At 47.3% G+C, this 20,719-nt stretch overlaps 1 protein-coding gene across 4 annotated transcripts; it reads right to left on the bottom strand.

Annotated features, from left to right (window-relative positions):
• Positions 1-93: 93 nt before the first annotated feature.
• ANKDD1A (ankyrin repeat and death domain containing 1A) lies at positions 94-12,942 on the bottom strand. Of its 4 annotated transcripts, none has more exons than XM_038147404.1 (15): positions 12,573-12,942; positions 10,073-10,176; positions 9,345-9,443; positions 8,666-8,764; positions 8,102-8,206; positions 7,770-7,868; positions 7,254-7,352; positions 6,024-6,122; positions 5,583-5,681; positions 5,265-5,363; positions 4,585-4,683; positions 3,171-3,266; positions 1,962-2,163; positions 1,117-1,248; positions 94-874 (listed from the first exon to the last, which is right to left on the bottom strand). In XM_038147404.1, the coding sequence occupies exons 1-15, from the start codon at positions 12,763-12,765 to the stop codon at positions 813-815; spliced, it is 1,686 nt and encodes a 561-aa protein (XP_038003332.1). In that variant the 5' UTR covers positions 12,766-12,942; the 3' UTR covers positions 94-812. The 4 variants fall into 4 exon arrangements, with proteins under 4 accessions (XP_038003332.1, XP_038003333.1, XP_038003335.1 ...); XM_038147405.1 differs by having other exon boundaries at positions 1,117-1,179; XM_038147407.1 differs by having other exon boundaries at positions 9,311-9,443; positions 12,573-12,709.
• Between the last annotated feature and the right edge of the window lie 7,777 nt (positions 12,943-20,719).

Genomic DNA, 20,719 nt, shown 5'->3' with positions numbered 1-20,719 from the left:
CTCAGGCTTCAACTGTAAGGTTGTACTGGTTTAGCTCTAAGAAAAAATGATGTAGTGTTTTTTTAATAAAGATGACAAGATATAACTTGCAACTTTAAAGGGTAAAATCTAGATTTATTGAAATACAGACGTTATTTTCCCCTTGAGATACTGTAAAAAATAAGTATGGAGGATTACATGACAAATGAAAAGATGTTTTGAAAAGGTCAGCGTCACCTATTTGATTTATAAACATACATGTTAATGTACATTTATAAACAGCATATGTTAACATTCTTCTCAAACTTTTTGTGAAGAGTCAAAGCATTAAAGATCACAACCCCTCAGGTTCTAAAAGGACCAAAACCTGGCTTTGATTTTGCTTAAGTTCTCTTCTTACGGTGGGAATGTATGGACATGCCTAAGACATGAGACACCCCCACAAATAAGTTAAGTAAAGAACATTCCTGAGAACAAAGCCTTTGCCCTCATTAACTTAAAAACCTGACAATTGAAAATTTATATACAAAACTGTGCTGTAGACAAATTACAGTAGAACTGTAATATTTCCTGATGCAGTATGACAAGTAAGGCTTCCTCACCAAACTCATTATGGGGCCCAGACCGTTTGAAATTGCTGATAAAAATCTCCCTTCTGTGCAGAGGCGTTTTTGACCATGAGCATTTGTTTTACCCTTGTCATTTCCTGTCCAGAAGGGTGCAGCAGTGCCAGCAGTTTGTGATAAGAAGCCCTTAGGTTGCATCTGCCTTCCCTCAGCAGCAGAGAAGTGTTTCTCCTGTGGCTGTGGGACCAGCTGAGGATGCTCCTGGTGTTACATTGCTGTGCACTTCCGTGGAGAGGTGGAGTCTGCATTTGCTTTTTTCCTGATACTTTCTGTAAAAGAGAATGATCTGCTGCACAGAACAATAAAGCCATGGCAGGATCTGTTCATTTATCAAACCTAAGAGAAAGATATTACATGTAATGGAAGCAAGGGGGCAGAGCAGGTGCTTTCAGCTTGTGTGAGTTGGCTTCACTGAAGTTTTCCTCTGTGTATTTGTCTAAGCACAGAATTTGGGTAAATTAATTCAAATAATGCTCAGTGTGCATTATTTGAAGGAAGACAAAAGTATTACCTGCTAAATCTCTTCTCCCGATCCCCACCAGGCCTTCATACAGTCCCTTGATTGGATTTTCTCCTGCAGTGATCACACCATGGAGCCAGATCAGCAACATTCTGTGGCCGTGTTCCCTGTAGCTTTTAGTGCCTGGCAGGATCAAACCACAGATGCAATCCCACACTCAGAGTGCATGGCCCTGACCAGAGCAGATTTCTGCCCTGGTGGGTTTGCACACCCCTCCCTCCTCTGGATTTTACTAGGAGGCTGTAAAGCATGGCTTTAATTCCTGCTTGTGATGTGATTGCTGGATTTGTGGGGCACTTAATGGAGTGGCTATGGCTGAGCTTGGGTTTGGTGCACAGCCTTTCATGGCAGTAGTTTCTGCCTTCAGAGCACAGCTTGGCCCCTCGCTCACATCATCCAAACTAGAGAGTTCTTGAAACAGCCAGAACTAGCAGTGATCTGTTTCTGACCCTCAGACTCTGCTTCTTCTAATGTTTTTCCTAAATCTTAAAGAATTCACTTCACTGCCTTCTTGCTACTCAAAAGAAAAAAAAGTAAAAACAGCAAGTTTCTTCTGTTCTGTAGAACAAGAATTGTAGCAAGAACTCACAGGCCTGCCAAATGTCTCCTAAGGGGAGAGCAAAGAACCACTAATTCCCCTGCCTGCATGCCTTATTCCTAGACAAATTACAGTGTGCAGGTAATTCCAGATTCAGTAAAACCAGAATTTTTAACCTAATCTTTGGTTGCTTCAAATAAACCAACTGGTTTTCTTCATGCTTTGCTCTTACTGCAGCTTTATCTCCTAGAAACAAAATCCAAGGAAAGGAAAATACCTGGGAAGCATTTTTTTATACCTGTCCATTGTTGCTCAATGGCCCTAATGTGGTCATCTGTGAATTTCCAGTAATGTGCCAGCTTCTTCCATTCCCCGGGTTTGAGGTACTTAGTGGCCAATCTCCACATGACTGAGCGAATGTGCTGTGTTTCCAGCCTGTGATCCTGCTTAAAGGTCAAGTGCTTTGCCACCCATGAGCCGGAGTCGCTGTTCAGGTTGTCCTGCAGAGCCAGAACAGGGGTGCTGCAGCAGAGCCTGTGGTTCTGCAGCCTCCCACATCCTCAGCTCTGTGGTCCCTGCGAGTTCCTTCTGGCACAGCTCATTTTTTTATTCCCTTTATTCTCATTTCACTCTGTGCTCATCAGGGTTAAAACGCTGTTAATGGCCACTTCGCTGTGGAAGCCCATGCAGATCACGATTTGCATTTCCACATTCCCTTTTGTCTGGGGTTTGGGGCAGAATCATTTAATTAAATCTGCTTCCCCGCGACATCAGCTCGTGCTCACAGAGCTTGCATGCCAGGCTGCAGAGGCTGCATGACTTCTCCAGGGCTGCATGGGAAGCCAATGCAAGGGCCTGATACACTGAGCATGACTCCCAGAGCTGCACCTGAGCCACAGGCACATGCTCTCCTTTCCTTCCTTTGCTTCCCCCTCTGGAGCACTGCTCTGGGAGAACAACCAAACTCTGAAGAACATGCAAGGGATGTGACATTGGCTGTACCTTCAGCTCACTCTGCTCAGCTTGGTTTGGACCCAGGCTTGGGGTAGGCAGGGTTTCAGAGGGGAGATGGGGGCTGAGAGGCTGCACTTTGAGGGAGAAGTTGTATGACTCTAACAAGAGCCGCCTCCTTCCACTGCTGAAAAACTCTCAAAATCCCATTTTGGTGACCTGAGGCCAAGCATTTTTTCACTCAAGTCCTTCAGTTTCTCCTTCTGGGAAAAGGAACTAATTCTATCCCTTTGGGAGCAGCTGTTAAATAATTTTTGGAAACCCCTATTCCCAGCAGTGCCGCCTGGGATTTCTAACAGCAGAGGCCTTTTTAAATAAGGAAAGCCTTAAGTAGATGCTGTTGGCATGGTGAGGACTTCTGTTTTTCTTAAGTAAGGGGATGAAAATAGAGGTCAGGCTGTCACGGGATGTCCTGTATTTCTTTTTCTTTGACAGCTGGTATGTGGAGTCTCAATGGAGAGGAGAAAGCACAGGGGCTGTTGTGTAAGCTGCTCACCTTCTCCCATTTGTAAAATCGATCAGCTTTGATAATCATGTCCACCAAGATGATGTGATTGCCTCGGGCAGCAACTTCTAGAGATGTTTTCCCTTGCTGAAATTAGAAAGGAAAAATGAGCTAGAAAAGACTTTGCACCTTAGGAGGTACAATCTCCATGCCCACCCAGCATCTGCAGCAGCTGGTACATGGACTATTAAGTAATGCACCCACCAGGACCTGTTCTCCACCTGTGAACTTCAGATGTGAGCTGGTGTCAAGCTCCTGCATTCAGGGCATGGGCAATGATTTTCCAGGCTCTGCAGCATAACCTCTGTTTCTTCAAGGGATCTGCCTATTTTGCAGGAGCCACTGGAAAAGCTTCACCCACCAACTGGAAAAGCTGCAACCCACCAGCATGATAGCAACCACCAGAGAACCAGCCCAGCTCTGCAGTCCAAGGTATTTTATAGCCTTTTGCACAGCAGGTTTGCTGACACATGAAACCAAAGTGATTTACACAACCTCATTAACTTTACAGGCTCCAGATACACATGATTAAAAATGGTCTCCTAGGAGAAGCACAAGCTGATGAGACTATGAAAATGTGGCTTCATGAATATGATTTTGGATTGGGCAGGGGGAGATTTGTATTTCTATCTAAAATAAGAAGGCAGAAGAGAATAAGATTTGAAAGTTGCATGAAGGAAAGCGAGCCAGCCCAGGCACCAGGCACAACTGGAAGAACAGTTCTAGCCTCAGATGTGAGCAGAAAGCTATTTCATACAGGAAAGTGTGAATGTGCCCCCTGTGCTGAGTGTCACTGCAGCTCCACAGAGTGCTGAAAGGTGACAAACATTCACCACAGCTGAAGGCCAGTTCAGCCAGGTGGCTTCAGGTCTGCACTTGCTCTAACCCACTGCGAATGGCAAACACTATTTTAATCCCTGCCCAAGGGCCTCCAGCATTTTTGGGCACATACTACATTTTCAGGGCTCTTGAAATTCGTTCTGTTGGTTTTATTAGATGCCAAAAGCCCCAGAACTGTGCCAGATCTGTACCAACAGATCCTTTCAACCTATTACAATATATGTGCTGTAATTTTTCAGGTATATTACTTACCATTATTTGAGGAAGTCTTTGATATTACTGTTCATGATAGGACAAGTAGAAGGAACTAGAACAACTTTGAGAGAGAAAGCGTTGTTCTTTGTGTTATCTATTTTCTACCTGTCTAAGAACCAGTCCCTTCTTTCCTGGAAAACACATCAAAAGAACCTACTCAGCTGTGTTTTAAGGGCTTATCCCTGGAAATATCCAAATTTTAATATTACTAGCCTTCCTTGAAAATTATGAAAAACATTAGCAAAGACCATCTATGTATATTTTCCCTCCATACTTCCACAGAACCTGTTTCACCCATGGAGACCTCTACCTTGTCTGTCAGCTTCAGATTAACTCCTGCAATGAGAATCATCTCAGCAATGTCCTGCCTGCCGTGCTCTGCAGCGATGTGGAGCGAGGTCTGCTGCCTCTGCAGAAGGAGGGAGAAAGGACTACACTTCAGAGAAGGACAAGTGTGAGGCTGGAAGGACAGAACACTACCAGGGACTGCCTTGGGACTGTTTAATGGAAACCACTAAAACTGAACATAAGATGTGTCAATTTTACAGTATCAGTAAAATCATCAGTAGAGAACATGGCTACGAGTATGAAGATTAACCAAAACAAACTACTCAAAGCCCCTCATTCAGAAAATTACAGTTTGGTGAGACAACCAGCTGCCTCCAGGCTTGCCTCCTATTCTCAGCCCTCTAACCATTTTGCAGAATATATTCCATCTTGAAATTTCTCCTACCTGCTTCCAGCAAGGACGAGAGAGTCTAACTATGCAATGTTGCAGGGGACACAGCACAGCCCTCATGTTGAACACCATCAAGTGATTATCTCACTGCCACACTTAGAATAATTTCACAGGTTTCACATTTCCTAAACTGCACTTCCAGGTTCTCCACATTTTAAAGCACTCTTCTTTAATCCTGTCCCAAAGGTGATAAAATCCCCCATGAAACTGGTTCACATTTCAAACACAAAGAACAGGAGCTGCAGTCTTACATTATCTGGAATGTCAAGGTCACACTCTGCACTGATGAAGAGCTTCACCATGGCTGGGAAGTTCTGCAGGACTGCGATGTGCATTGCTGATGCATTTTGCTGTGGAAAGAAGATCCTGCACTTAGGCAGAGCTTAGCTCATAGCACTGAAAGGACCAAGCTGTGGCCAGCATGTCCTATTCCATCACAGCTGCCAGTTTGCACTGGCAGCTGATGGGGATACTGCACTAGTCCTTCCAGAGTTGCTTTGTGCTCTTGAGCAGCTCCACAAACTGGTTTTGCCTTATTTTTAGTGGTGAGAGCATTGAGAGGGACTCACATGATTGAGAGCATCTCTGTGGATTCCTGCATCCATGAGGATCCTGGCTATCTCCTCATAGCCGTGCAGTGCTGCATAATGAAGGCAGTTCATCTTTTTCTGAGAGGCAAGTCAGAAGAGAGGAGCGTTACTCAGGGATTCTTCCAGAGGCTGCAGTTGTTACAGACTACCCCCAGAGAGCTCCCTGCTCCCTCCTGCAAGAGTCCTATGGCCCAGCACTGACAAATTCATGGAGATTGTCTCCAGCCAAACCAGTCCCAGGGAGCTTCACCTGCCTCTTTGTACACAACCACATTTACCTTCCTCTAAACTCCCTGTGCTATTCCTGAATGCAGGGCTCCACATGACCTCTCTCTATGACAGGTGACCTTGGAAGCCACAGTTGTGGGCACAAATCCACAAAGTAGGGTTTGGGAATGGAATCACCTCCATGGAGCTAACCTGGGTTTGGGCATTGACATCAGCACCCACTTCCACGAGCAGCTTCACACAGTGGCTGTGTCCCCCCTCAGCAGCCAGGTGCAGAGCCGTGAGTCCCTCCTGCACAAGGCAAGAAAGGACACAAGCAGCATTTCTGTAGACAAGGCCGAGACAGAGCAGCAGAATGAGTCACAGGCTCTATCCCATCTTCTGAATCCATGACATGTTACAGTAGCAGTTCTGAGGGCCAGGGATCTCCAGTTGATTGTTACCAAAATAGAGAACACAATTCTCTGCCCTGGACATACCAGAGTACTGTTCTGTCCTGAATGTCACTGGCTGTGGGCCACAAGACAGACATTGTGTTCACCATCATTCCTCCCCTCCAGCCCGTCAATAAACCAAAAAGGATTTCACATGGACAGTGAAGACAAATAATTTACCTGGAATAGCCCAGAGACAGAACTTGAAACCTATGACCCTCTATCACTGGTTTTCCCTTCCAAGGGTTGCACCTCATTTCATTACAAGAAAACAGAAGCAAGCAGAATTCCTAAGTGATTTAATCTGGTTTTATTATTGCTCTTTGCAGAAAGGGCGGCTCATGTGGGGGTAGACAAATGCTGCCAGTTACCACAGAAGGTGGCTCCCCTTTCCTTCAGATCCTAATCACAATCAAATACACTTTTCAAAGACAGTAACCAAATAAGACTTAAAAAAATGCTGATAAACTTAATTGGGAGTGTGCCCGGGAATAAATAACAGTGATACTAAGCCAATATTTGCTATCTAAGTCATTAACTGTGCCCCAGTCACATAATTTTCCAAAGCAGACCTGTCAAAAGGGAGATCTCAAACAGAAGGTCCATATGTTCAGTGACTAAGTCAATACTGCAAAGCATGGTGAAGTTTAGTTTAAAACACACTCAATAACCATTTAGGCACTTGAATGCTCAAGGGTCAGGGGGAGAAAGGGAGATTAAATGGAGTGATAAGGTAGGTGTGCAGATACAGCAGGAAGAGAAGGCAACACTTTAGGCCGGAAATTGGTCCAAGACGGATGTCGCCTTTCACTGATACTCTGCAAGTGTGACCTGCCTTTACCCACACAGCTTTTAGATAAAATCAGCTATTTTCTAGACCTCTCCTGTCAATTCTGGCTTTTCAGCCTGATGACTGTGGCAGGAGAGTATTTATAGGGAGGAAAAGGGCAAAAGTGATGTGGTTTTGATTTAATTTAAGTGTACTTACTGAGTTTTTTTCATCAAGGTCCACTCCGACATCTATAATCTTCTCCAGCACAGAGAGGTGTCCATTTTTAGCAGCTAAATGCAATGCTGTATTTTCTTCCTGAAAGTAAACATTACTTTATAAACATACGTCTCACAGGACTGAGTGTTCATATACCACAACCTTGCACAGAGTATATCCAGTGTGGCTGAAAAGGAGGTTGTAACCAGTAGCACGAATATGAAGCAATCTTCCTACAGTTGCAATAGTGAGAGAAAAACCCCTCCTACCTTAAACTAGAGCATGATTTACCAGGCTTGCTGTGTATCCTGCCTGAAAAGTCCTGGAGAGAAATCACGAACTAAGCAAGAAAATGGCTTGAAGTGGATAGGGAAGAAAAGCCCTGACATACCACAGCCATGGTAACAACTATGGACAACTTGCCTGCCTGAGCCTCATCTGGGATTCTGTTTCCTGGTTTTCACATCCCCTAATCCTTGGACTTCACCTCCCTTGCACATGGTTTTGTGCCCCTACCTTGTCTTTGGCACTGTGAGAACAACCCAGTCGAATGAGGAACTCCACCACCGCCAGCTGCCCGTGCTCTGCAGCCAGGTGAAACGCTGTCCTGTCCATCTTTGGAAGGAAACAGAGAAACACAGTCCAAAAGGCTCAGAAAGCACAAGATCAGATCATCTGCTGCAAGAAGCTTGACCAGAGCCAGAATCCCCATCATCCCTAAGCTCACTCTGCAGGAAGACTTGTGGGACTAGCATCTGACTCGGATTCTCTTCCCAAGACCAAGGGGAGCTAAGCTCAGCAGAGCAAGACCAGACTTCACAAAATAAAGCTGTGAAAAGCCTTTCTACCTTGTCTGTCTCATCCACACACATGTCCTCCAAGTCCTCCATGATGAACTCCATGACCTGGATGTGCCCCCTCTGAGCTGCACAGTGAAGCAGGTTCCTGCCATTCTGGAGAGGAGAGAAAGGACTGCTCATTCAATAAGGCCAAGACTGTAGGACAGTCAGTCTCTTTTGACAAACTGCTCCTGTTAGCAAAAGCCCATTTCATCCTCCCTGCACCTCCAGAACTAAAATGCCTTGTGCTGCAGACAGCAAGTTATGACTGAAATATTAATCCCCCTTTTCCCAGACAAGGTCTGTTTTAGAATACAAGGACTGCTGATTCACTAAACCCATTTCCCATCTCTGTAACACCTTCCACATCAGCACTGCAGAAACATGAGGCGAGGAAGCTGTGTGCATCTCCAGAACTCCAATTATTACACCTGCTTCAGGGATAAATCAGAGTGCAGATGGCAGTCCCCAGAGCAGATGCTGTCAAACATGACTGAGCTCACAGGTAAACCTCTCTCTGTCCCCCAACACTGTCTAGAACCAAGTGATGGATCCACATGGGGAGACCCTCACCCTATTGACACGGTTAATCTTGGCCCCAGCATTGACAAGGATCTGCAGGACACGGAGGTGGCCAAACCAGGCAGACAGGAGAAGAGCATTCATTCCAAACTGGGCAAAAAAGAAAGATACTTACAGTTAAACTGCAGCCATCACCATCCCCACTCTGGAGGGAAACTAACTTCTTAGCTTGATGAAGTTTTCCAAATCTATTTGTTTCTCACTGGTATATTTTTTAGTTGCACTTTCTCCAATTATTATTATTCCTGTCACAGATATTCGCAGCAGCTGAGCAGAGACCTGCTTCTTGGCAGCTACTACCTATTTAATAGTGTGTATTAGCCTGGCTGTATGAGGGAGAAAAAAGTTTTTTGGCTGTCACTGTCATCCTACAAGCCCCACCAACACAATCAGAAGACGGCAAGCATCCCCATGCTCTATGCAAAACACAGATTCTACCAGCCTATTCCAAGTCACTGTGCATGCAAGGAAAAGGCCAAAATACAGAGCACAAACACATGTGCCAACAAGGCTTGCTCCAGCCCCTCGCTCAGCAGGTGCAGCGTGCCACCCTGTGCCACCCACCCAGGGCTAAGGCGCAGTCTGTAACTGCTGGCCTAGCACCCAGTCCCGGCGCTGCCCCAGCACCGAACACACGTGCAGCACATGCAAGGGAGAGTCGCCTCTGTACACTGTCTTCGTCATCCACAGGGACGTCGTGATCCAGGAGCAGCCGCACAGCATCCACGCTCCCGGCTCCCGCAGCCCAGTGCAGGGCAGTCCGCTCCGCCTGGGAGGAAGGACAGAGGCAGGGAAGGCTGATGTGTGCAGAGTGTGCATCCACCAGCCCTCCTGAAGGCCAAAATATCCTCGGCCATCTATGGAGCCAGAATTTCGCGCGCTGTGCAGAGTTTTCTTTGGGCGCAGCCCTCTGTCTCTGCTCTCCTGTCAGGCAGACTGCTGTCAGTCACCTTCTGCTCAGGAGCTGCAGTTCTGGACTATACTGACAGCACAGAGTGAAGAACACTGCTGACCATAAATGGACAGATTGAAACTCTAGGGATGGGGGCAATCCTGTATCTCCATGTACCTACCAGTCAACAAGGAAAGACCTGCACCAGAAACAGAGTTTGTCCCACAGTTTTTCTGTACAGAGACAGCAAAATCAGAGCCTTTCATGGCAATCACATCTATCTGGGAATTGCAGCTTTCCAGTGTGGCCAGGATGATAGTGCTGGGGGTCTCAGTGTGTTGTGAAAACTGCTTGGTTGCTATAGGCCCTATTTGGCACTGGGTGTTGTATTTTAAAGCTTTGACAAATTAAGCAGTTAATGAGAAGAGCAGTGTTAAGGAGCTGCAGTTCTGAAACATACCCTCAGCACTTCCTGCAGCTTGGAGGTGGAAAAACCCAGGACTTACATTGTTTTTGGCTTTGATGTCAACTCCTTTCCTGATGAGTTCCTCCATCCTGGCTGTATCATTTCGCTTCGCCGCATCATGGAACTCCTTCTCTGACTGAAGCACTGCAGCAGAACAGAAGAGTGAGCATTAAAACAGTGCTGGCAAGGAGCATGGAGCAGCATGCCCCAACAAACCTCCCCTTCATCTCACCGGCCCCCGTGGCTTCCGGGAAGGATGACTGCAGAAAGATTCTTCCAGCAAGAATCCCAGCCCTACAGATGTTGGCATGTTTGCTGGATTTGTATCCTACCACTGTCTCTCCTTCCCTGACTACCCCCTGTGCCACATCAGTGCTCTTCCAGTCCTACCCACTTCTCTTCTAACTCAATGTCTTTCTCTGCATGGATTTGCTCCAGCTGCAAAACCTTTTGATCCATGAGGTCCATATCCTCTGGGCACCCTCTGAGGCCCAGAGTCAGTGTGAAGGCTCTGAGATGACACAGACCCTTTCCTCCATCCTTCCACCTACATGCCACTGCTCTACAAGGAGGCCTTTACACATGGTCCCCCTCCGGGCAACCTGAACCAGCCAAGCAGCACAAAACTGCCAGCCTGGCCTGTGATTAGTGTTGCATCTCTTAATAAACCATGGCAGTTCTGCACATAATTTACCATGACTGGCAGTATTTGTCCTGCACAGCTAGGCACAATTTAAGAGTGCTGGGCCTTGCCCCAGCAATCTTCTCCTTCATCAAATAAACCTTCCTGCCAAGAAACAAGAGCAAGGCTGTGACTGCCACAGCCCGACAGGGAGGCTCTGAAGGCTTTTGGCAAGGCTGGTGTCAGTGTTTGTTGGACTCAGTCTCTGTCCTAGTGCTTTTGGGGAATTCTTTCAAGCAGGGCTTGAGTCAGACCCTTGGCCTGCCACATCCTACTGGAGAGCTGGCCCAGAGGCTCTGCTCTCTTCTACGCTTCTCCAGAGCCCAGGCTGCAGTTTGAGGGGCTCAATGCAACTTCAGTTTGTTCCAACATATCAACTGCATATTAAACACATGCCACATAAAAGGCATCAAAACATATTATTGTTCCCATTCCACCACACTGAGGGAAAAAAAGCAGGAGACCTGCTGCCTAAATAGCATAATTCATCTCTTTGGAGGGCACAGAAGAAAGGCATCCCTACCATGGACTCTTAGAGTAACAGAGGTATAACCTCATCCTCCAGTTTCCATTCCCCTTGCCTTCAAACAAAATACTTTAGCTCAAGAAAAACACAAATAACACAAATTTGAATGCTAGACAGGATCATTCAATAGTGTATTTATCCACTTAACACCAGACATGCCCACCTGAGAGTGTGTATTCAAGAGTGCTGGACCTGCTGCTACAATGAAGGCAGTAGGATTTGGACACTGATTTCTGCAAGTAACAGGATTTCCTATATGTATATTAAGACTCTCTTATCACCTTGTCAGCTGTGTTAACAGGATTGCATTTCACCCTGCATAGACCCTTCATTTGAGAGGAAATACCAAGAGAACTTGTGAAAAACACATTGAGTTTTTGTTAATTATTAACACCAATGGCTACACACATACCACCTCCTTGTACATGCTTATCTGTCTCCAGTGGAGTAAATCCTATGTTTCAATTAAGCAAATACTGCTGACCCTGCTCTCCAGGTGACAGAAATGTTTTCTTACATTTTATAGACACACACAGCATCATTTTCAAGAGATGCCAAACCACCTTAGTTATTCTTTGCACTAGCTGTGAAGATGCAGTAACAAATCTGGCATCGCTAAGGCTGTAGAAGCCACAATTTATTTATTTTCAGCAACACATGAGTAACAGTTTGATGGTCTGAGTTTCCTACTTAAGATCCACAGCAGCTCTGTAAGTGTAAATGCACTCCTCATCATGGCATGTACCTGTCCAACAGCCACACTTCAGTGGATATTTAGCAGGGCTCCTTCTCTTTCAAGCTCAGATTCCAGGGTAGTTCATAGCTTACTGAATAGGAATTCAGTTGCTGAACAGGAATTCAGTTATCACAAACAGCGTGGAGAACATTTCAAATTATTTACCTTCAAAGCAATGCACCAACTCACAGGCAGTTCATTATGCAAGAGATGTAGAAAAGCAGCAAAGGAGGAGAAAGATATGCAAAGAAACATGCAAAACCCATCCACCGAGCCCTACCTGGGGCTGCACGACACAAAGACAACTTGGGATGGGGACCAAGGAGGCCAAAAACCCCAAGTGCGGGGTACCAGAATTATGTGCAGCATCTCAGCGGTGCAGGAGGCTTTTGGACAACAGCAGTCTTGATTCACGGGTAGGTTTGACCACCTGCTTTGTTTCCGAGCGGATTTTCAGGTGTCCGGTTCTATTTTAGGGCATTCCGGCGCTGCCCCTCAGCCCCGCCGGCTCCCGCCCGCCCCTGCCACACGAATCGCCCCTCACGGCGCTGCGCCCCCCGCCCCGCTGGGGCAGCCCCCGCCTCGGCCTCACTCACGGGTGTCGCCTTCCGAGGCCAAGTCGTCCCCCATGTCGCGACACAGCGGCCCCGCCGCCGCCACCGCCTCAGGGTGGGCTGAGGCGCGTCCCCGCCGCCTCAGAGCAGGCTGACAGGCGCGTCCCCGCCTCCTCGCGGGCCACCTCGCCGCCGCCGAGCTGCTCTTTTGATGCTCTTTAAAGCACAAGATCATAAAACAAGCCCATTTCCCGGCAAACACGGTATTTTCGGGCCGTTTGGGGAGGACTTGAGCGGGGACATCCAGCTGCCGCCATTTCGGCCAGGTGCCGCCCTTCACCTCAGCGCGGCTCTGCCGAGTGCTGCTGCTTCGAGGTGGTGGGTGGTTTAATTTAAAATTAATTTAATTCTGTTTCCAGAGCAATTTGGGAGGAGAGGGATTTCTAAGCAGTAGGAAATACGGGGGGGGGGGGGGGGGGGGGGGTTTGGTTTTTTTTGTGTTTGTTTTCCCCTGAAAGCAGGGCTCAGGGGTTGATGTTCCTGGGAATGAGGTGCTCTTGTTATCACAGTCCCTCAGCAGGCGCAGGAGGGGGCAAAAGGGCTTTTCCCTCAAAGTTTTAGTGAATTCTCCAGTTTCAGCGTCTGGGCTGGTTTTATCTTTTATTTTGTTCTCCATTTTGACAGTATGATAAGGAAGAAACCAGGTTGAGCTCAGGTTGTGGGGATGATCCGATCTGTTTCTGTGAGTCCCCCACAGTACTCCTCCCCTGTAATATGTCCATCTCTGGACTCCTCAACATAAGAAGGACATGGAGCAGCAGGAGTGAGTCCAGAGGAGGCCACAGAAATTCTCCAAGGGTTGGAGCACCTCTGCTCTGGAGCCAGACTGGGAGAGCTGGGGGTATTCAGCCTGGAGAAGAGAGAGCTCTGGGGAGACCTTATATGAAGCCCCATGCCTGGAAGCATCCAAGGCCAGGTTGGATGGGGCTTGGAGCAGCCTGGGATAGTGGAAGATGTCCCTGCCCATGGAAGGTGGTGGAACTGGATGATCCTTAAGATCCCTTCCAGCCCAGATCATTCTGTCATTCTTTGCTGCTGGTCTCAGTATAGGAGAGGTGACATCAGGTTTGTATCCCGTCCCTAGACCATGCTGGCCCACACGTGGTCTTTGTCAGGACTCCCTGGAGAATTCCCTCTGGAGAAGTATCTCCCTCTGAACCGCTGATTTTGGCTGTGAGCTCACTCTGATGCCTGTCACCACATGAGGGTGCCAGTGCTGTTCACCTGCCACGACTTCCTGCTCTAGCAGTATAGAGTCCAGGGTGTAAATGAGGTTGTTCCCTGGGCTCGGGACAGTTTTGGGGTACATCCCCATCTCGGGGACCCTTGTGTGGATCCGTGCTGCTCCTGTGAGAGAGAGTGGGGCGTTTGGTGTGTTGGAAAATGGGAACAGGCAGATAAGAAAAGACCCTCTGTGTCTCCAAACATGCCCCTCTGTGCACACAGCTACACCAGAACTGTCTTCAGAGCAGGGAGACAGTGGTTTCCATTTCATTGAAACCCATCACCGATGGATTCAGTAGCCAAGTGCTTGCTGATGCAGTTGGACCACTACAGCTAGGCCTGCCCAGCTGTGAAATGGGGAGTTGGACCCTAAGCTCTTGAACAAATACAGAATGTGTGAAAGTTTATGGATAGCTGCATCTCTCAGAGATTTGGATTTCTGTTTTGTTCGCCTTTTATTCAAACTGAAGTAAAAAAAAAAAAAAAAAAAAAAAAAAAGACACTCTCTCTGGTAGGAAAAGTGAACATAAGGTCTGTCTGGATAAAGGGGAAGCCCTTCTTTTGTACAATAGCTTAGCGGGTAGAGCATCCTCCCCGAGGAAAGGGAAAAGCTGGGCTTGATCCTTGTTTCTGCCGGAGGGGAGATGCAAACCTCGGGCCACACAAGACCCCAGAGAGCACCGTAAACAACAGGCTGCAGGCATGTCTGATGCGGAGAGTTTCTCTCGCTCTTTCCTGTTACTTTAAATAATTAATGATTTGATGGAGCAGGGAGTGGAGAAGGCAGGTGTCCTGTTTCCCTGGGGAGCAATCTGTGCACCCGGCAAGACGGAGTCTTGCGCTTTCTCGATGAATATTTAAGTGTCCTCAGACAAACTGGAACGGCGCCAGCAGGAGTGACTGAGAAGGGCTGAGCCCTCCCCACTGGGTATCCTAGTGCCTGGGGGCTGGGGAAACAGCCCTGAATAGGGCAGGGAATAATCCCTGCTTGCACGGACTGTGGAGGTACTGTGCATCCCAGCCTTAGATGGGACCTCTGGCTCACGCTAGCCTTTTGTTATGCTGTAAGAGAGCCTCGGATGGAAAGCCGTCTGGATTTAAACTGCCACTGTTAATGTCATTGTCTTCCAGAGCTTGAATCAGCCAGGACTCATCACCCACGGCTCTCCTGCGGGTTAATGCCGATCTCGGAGGAGGAGCAGTGCAGATGCACTGAGAGTTCGCATCTGTTTGTGAGCTTGGATGTTTCCAACAGGCAGAAAAAAAGGCAATGTAGGCAGTTCCTTCTGTCCTTCCCAAAGTGGTATGTGTTCCGGGGTGGAAGGGACCAGGACTTTCTGCTGATACTAAGTACAGGATGCTGCGACGATTTATTAACGACACTGAACATTCGCCTGGCGATCCATTTATTAGCTAACAGACCTGAAACAGCTCTTGGATTTTTCCACTAATGTTGTAGCACAAAGAATGACAGGGGGAGGTGGTAATTTGACCCCTTTTTGGAAAATATTCCAGACATTGACCCCATCTTCAGAACGGTGTTAAAATCTTTGACTTTATTTCACTTGAAGAGTAATTTTAGCTGAGCCAGCTTTGTGCTCTTTCTCACTTAGAAGTGAAGCTCTCTGTCAGACAATTTTGTGCTCTTATTTTGCATGCACAATTTTTAGGTACTGCTTTAGGATAATCATTATTTTTGATCACATTCAAAAATCATGAGCCAGGCTGCTTAAATCTATGTAATTTTAAAATGTGCCTCTGCTAGCTCCCTGGTTTAGTTGTATACAGTGTGATATTCAAGCCAGTCAGATTTGCAGTTAGCTGTGTAATACAGCCCACAAACCAGTATGTGTTTATGCAGAAACAGTTGCTTACCTAGAGGTTTAGCAAATTGGACTTTAATTTATAATCTTCCTTTGGAAGCAAAACTGGAAGGTGACTCCTCCTGCCTGCAGCTGCCTGTAATTTGGGAAGCCAAGCTTCTGCTTCTCTGGAGCTGCCCATAGAAGGGGAGCCTGGCTTGAGGAACAAGGAACAGCTTCCATCCTTGGAGGATTGTCTTTTTTGGCATATGCTGCCACTGACAGGAAATTGAATATTGCATGGGAGAGAGGATGTTCCTCTTTCAGTGCTGACGGACTGTTTTTACGTGACAGGGTGTCAAACTTGCCAGTGTGCTGAGATAGAAACCATGGGCTCTGCCTGGCAGCACCTGAACCAGATCTTTGGGCCCTGTGGTACACAGCTGCCATTGATGAGGAATGGTATGTTTGTGCTTCTTCATGTCCCTGCTGTGGGTATTCACAAGGGAGCGACCATGCCAGTTCTGTGCTCTTTCAGATGTGTCCCATTAGAATGGAATACACGTTACAGCTCTGGCTACATGGCTTCATGTGTGGCTCCAGCTTATTTATTTTTTTGTCTGGGTTTGGCTTTTAGTTGTTCTGTAGACTGGGTTATTTTTGGTGCTTTCTTTGATAACTCTGTTCCTGTGACACGCTGCGGAGCCAGAACTCCTCTGGGAACATCCCAGAAATGCACACAAACATCAGCCCTGTAGCTTCTAACACTCAACATATGGAGCTTTCAGAAGGCCTGGACACCTAACGGGACTCCACAAACCCACTCTGGAAGCCTGAGAAGGTTTCCAGCAGTTTCCTCAAAGGCTGCATTCATTTCCTTGCAAGGCTTCTACAGAGGAACAGCTTGTTAGAGGGACCTGTGGAGCTTGGAAGCTTTGCCAATAATAATTCAGGCCCAATTCTGAAGTCAAATATTTAGCTAAACAGAGCCTGTCTGATGACTGGATTAAACACAGACTGCATCTGAGTGAGCTCGACATTTCAGGTTTTTGTCAGTGTCCATTTCACGAGCTTATAATTCCATTTTTCCTGTCTTCCCAGACTCGGCTCATGCTGTGTAGTGTTTCAGACAGCACAGAATGTGGTATTTCAGCAGAGCTGTTGCTCCTAGCTCAGGAAGCAGCCTGAATCACAAAGTGATGTTCTTTGCTTTAGGCTTAGGAATAATCCAGTATTATGGGATTGGGAGGAAATCATGTTAGAGAAACTGAAGGGTTTGTTTGTTTGTTGGTAAGAAAAAGAACCAGGCAGAGATGTCAGACAGGGCTGGTGAGTGAGCCTTGCCAGTGTGCTGCATGGTGCTGACACAGATAGCTCAGTCCATGTTAACAGCAACTGGAAGTTTGAGCTGGTGATTTGGCACTTCCCTCTCCTGTCACTCTCACTTCCCAAAGCCGATAGGCCTTTAAATCCCTTGTAAAGATAAATGAGCTTAAGCTTCTATGTAGCTTTGAAAGTGAAGCTTACATGTAATTAGCGCTGTGGCAGGGGTTGTTCCTGACCATCAGGCCACTCCTGTTGATCCCTGGCCTCCACATGGAGCTTACTGACATATGGCCACTACATCTTCCAACTCGATATATTCTCCTTCCAGCTGTGGAGAATTGGGCTCACATCTATCCTGCAGGAATACATGAGGGCAAAAAAATACCTCCCCAGTATCTTTTGTACCTGAATGATACCTTAGAAATAACTGTAGGAGAAAAAATTTGTTACTTCTGTGATGCTTGGCTGAGGGAGGTCTATATCAGCCCATTGTGCTCAGACTTTCTTAGTGCACAAGGACCAGGTTTGACCAGTAGCTGGGAGATTACTGGTTTGACAGTCTGTGTCTCATGGTGGTGATCAGGTAGCAGTGGTCATTCTGTCTGTGCTTTGAACTGTTTGCCTTACTGGAATCATGGAACCTGGTCTTTCAGAGCCAGGAATGTAACGGTAGTATGGTTTTAAAACACCTACTGTGTGACCAAAGGCAAATGTAGCAGGAAAGGATCTAAAGGCGGAATATTCTTTGTTGAATTTAAGAAGAAAAATGGTGTGATGGAGCTGGAGTCACTGCCCTCCCTCGTTTGAGTGTTTGAGTGTCTGATGGTTAACTGAGCAAGTGTTTGGTTATGGGAGGTGGGAACGGCTGCCTCGGATAAACCAAAATCCTAATCCCCTCACTGACATGCCTGCAGGCAATGTTTTTATTCTCACTTTACTGCATGTGTAAAAAGAGGGAGGATCCTCTGCTTCCTGGGCCTCTGAGGATTGTCTGGCTCCTAAAGGCAATCTCTCCCTGTTCTTTTCAAGACAAAAGTGCAGCTGAAATATAGGATCTTTTAACCATAAACCCACGGTGCTGAAACGTACTCCCAGAGGCACAGCCCTGAGCTGCTCTTATGCCATGCTGAAGGACTCAGTGCACAACTTGAAGTGAAACAGAAAATTGTGTTTGAGGATTTAATAAAAGCTAAGTGGAAGCAAAGGGTTGCTCAGTGATGCCATTGCTCCCTTCTAATCTGACCCCCATGCAGTCCAACAGGAGCAGGCAAGCAGAGTGCAGCTTTGGAAGTGTTTCATTTCTGTCTTTCAGCAATTTTCTTCCAGAGCCCAAAACATCTGTCTGCCTCCAGCCACATGCAAGTGCACCGAGGGCGTTTTGTTCCAAGCCTAATGAGTAATTTTATGGTCTTGGAATTGGAGGCAGGGGGAGGGGGCTGGGACAGCAGCCGGAGTCTTGTGTTCTACAAGGAGCTCTGCTGATGTCAGATTGTAGCCTGATGATTTTTACTTTACTGCAGCCCACCAGGCTTCCCTTTAAAGTCCTCTGCTGGAGTTGCTGGTGATCATGCTCTGACATGGGCTTCTGCATTCCCAGGGCTTCGTCACTGCTGGGCTCAACAAGCAACGTGGCAAATAATGACACCAGTGGAGGGGAGGCGGGGGAGCTCAGCTGGGCGTCAGCTCCACTCTGTGTGTGGAGAGAGCACACGTGAATGCAGAAAGCACACTTTGCCCATCCTGCCTCTGGCTTCAGTGCTCAGGAGGGATGAGGGAACAAACAACCCCGGGCAGATGTGTAATCACATCACTCAGGTGTTGAGCAGATGGTGCTGAGATGTGGTGATGCACGTGGCCTGAGAACAGGTACAGAATGAACTGATATCAGCAGCGTTTTTAAAGCACAACTCCAGCTTTCTCTTTGAGAAGGACAGGGTTATCTGTAGAGAGAGATAATCTGTACACAGCACAGGAAACAGAAGGCAGATGTTGTCATATGTTTATCATATATTTCCACCACGAGGTCTTCCTTTGGGACAGGCTTGCAGATCCTAGGCCCTGGAGCAGGACTTGCACATGGAGGGACCATGCTGTGTTTATCCAGGGCAGATTACACAGAGCTCTTCCTCCACCTGCCCAAGTTCTCTTGGTCTGAAAAGCAAGTTTATATTCACTCACTGTGACTCAGCCAATGAGTCTGACTCATTTTCTTGCTGTTACTCATAGAAAAGAAAAGCCAAATGGCAACCAGTCTGTGCCTGTAGCCACCTGTAATTCTCCAGCTTTCTGCTGTTTTGCTCTGGACGAGTTTCTGTTTATCGACACTAACACACTTACCTTGCTGAAGCTTTTAATACTTCTTTCTACAGAGGAAGACTGATTAGAAAATAAAATTTTCTACACCTAAAGTGAAGAGGAAGTGTGCTGAATCTTCATGGCTGCTTGTGGAGTTCCTGAAATGGGACTATTTCAAGTGGACTCTTCACAAAGATAGCAACCACCAGGCAGAACTGGGAGCAGCTGCAGAATTGCTGCAGCTCCTGAGCTGGCCTTTGTGGTCTGGAGGAGGTTGCTGCTGGTCTGTCTCTTAACGGTGCTCAGTACTAGGAGATCCTGCTTCCAGCAGCGATGACGTGTTGGTCACCAGAAATGTGTCTCACTACTCTCTGGGTTGGACTCTCCACTGCAATGGAAGAACTTGAGCTGTTTGGGGTTCTGTGGGCTGCCAGTCCTCAAAGAAAGGGATGGTGTTTTCCTCTGTGTAAGCTTCTGTTCCACTGCCAGCTCAGGAGTCTCTGCTCATTTCAGGCCTGGCTGTTGCTCACTTGCACATATTTTGTCCTCTCATCAGGGTGCAGGGGAACACCAGGCTCTGGTTCCTTCTCTTGCAGTGTGATAGGTGGCTTATTCTGTGCTACAGACTGGAGGAGCATGAGTCAGAGTTGAAAACCTCACCCAAGAAAAGCTTTAGCTGTGAGGTGGGAATTGGTGCCTGCCACTACATCTGGGCCAAACCCAGCCTTGCCCATTTCAGCTTCATTCCATGTAAAAGCTGCACAAGAGAGCACAGTGCAAGGCTCCAGGTGGGTGGGCTGTCCAGAGGACAAGGAGGTATCCTGGGTATGGAGCAGGGCTGTGTTAGAGCTGAGGCACTTTCCTCTTGGTTATGGGAAGCTGAGGTTCAAGGCACCAGGCTGGGTCTTCCAGAGGGGAACTTGGCCTTAAACCTGGCTCTCCATTCTCAGTGGCCTGCTGCTGGGTGGGAGGCCACCATGGAGTTCTGCTCTTTCATCATTCTCCTGGATCCCATCTTAAGAGTTTTGATAAGAATTGTTCCACAAGCTCTCAGATGAAAAGCCGGGATTTTGGTTATTTTCTGGTGGGAAAATATTTAATTGGAAATATTCCTTAGCACGCTTTCAGCTGGTACACTGCCTTCCCCTCTCTGAAAATATTGCTCATTTTGAGTGCAAATGCTTCTTGTGAGGGTTTTGTTCTTTCTTTTTGATTGCAATCCCCAACTTGGGTTTCTTTTTTGCCTCAAGCAGATGATGGAAGTTGGCCTCTTGTTACATGGCACTGAAGTGACCTCCTGGGGCTGCCTTCGTGTCCTGCTGCCCCTCACGGCAGAGCATGGCTGAGAGAGGCTGCAGTGGCTGTGGCATGTAGGGAGCAGGCACTGCCCTGCTGCTCCTGGCTGTCTGCTCTTAATGCCCGCCACCGCCCCCAGCTCTGGCAGCCGTGCTTGCAAAAAGCTCTGCGGGCAGTGGAAGTGAG

Source organism: Motacilla alba, chromosome 10 (genome assembly GCF_015832195.1).
Source record: "Motacilla alba alba isolate MOTALB_02 chromosome 10, Motacilla_alba_V1.0_pri, whole genome shotgun sequence".
Taxonomy (NCBI): Eukaryota; Metazoa; Chordata; class Aves; order Passeriformes; family Motacillidae; genus Motacilla; species Motacilla alba.
Note: the sequence above shows the minus strand (reverse complement) of the source record. Positions and strands in the feature narration are given on the sequence as shown.

Excerpts from the sequence above, each read along its gene's own strand:
- ANKDD1A (XM_038147404.1), bottom strand. The coding sequence starts at position 12,765 with ATGATCTTGTGCTTTAAAGAGCATCAAAAGAGCAGCTCGGCGGCGGCG. Across the intron at positions 5,364-5,582 it reads ACAGAGATGCTCTCAATCAT|CAAAATGCATCAGCAATGCA; the intron begins GTGAGTCCCTCT and ends TTCTTTCCACAG. Across the intron at positions 3,267-4,584 it reads ATCTGAAGCTGACAGACAAG|CAAGGGAAAACATCTCTAGA; the intron begins GTAGAGGTCTCC and ends TTCTAATTTCAG.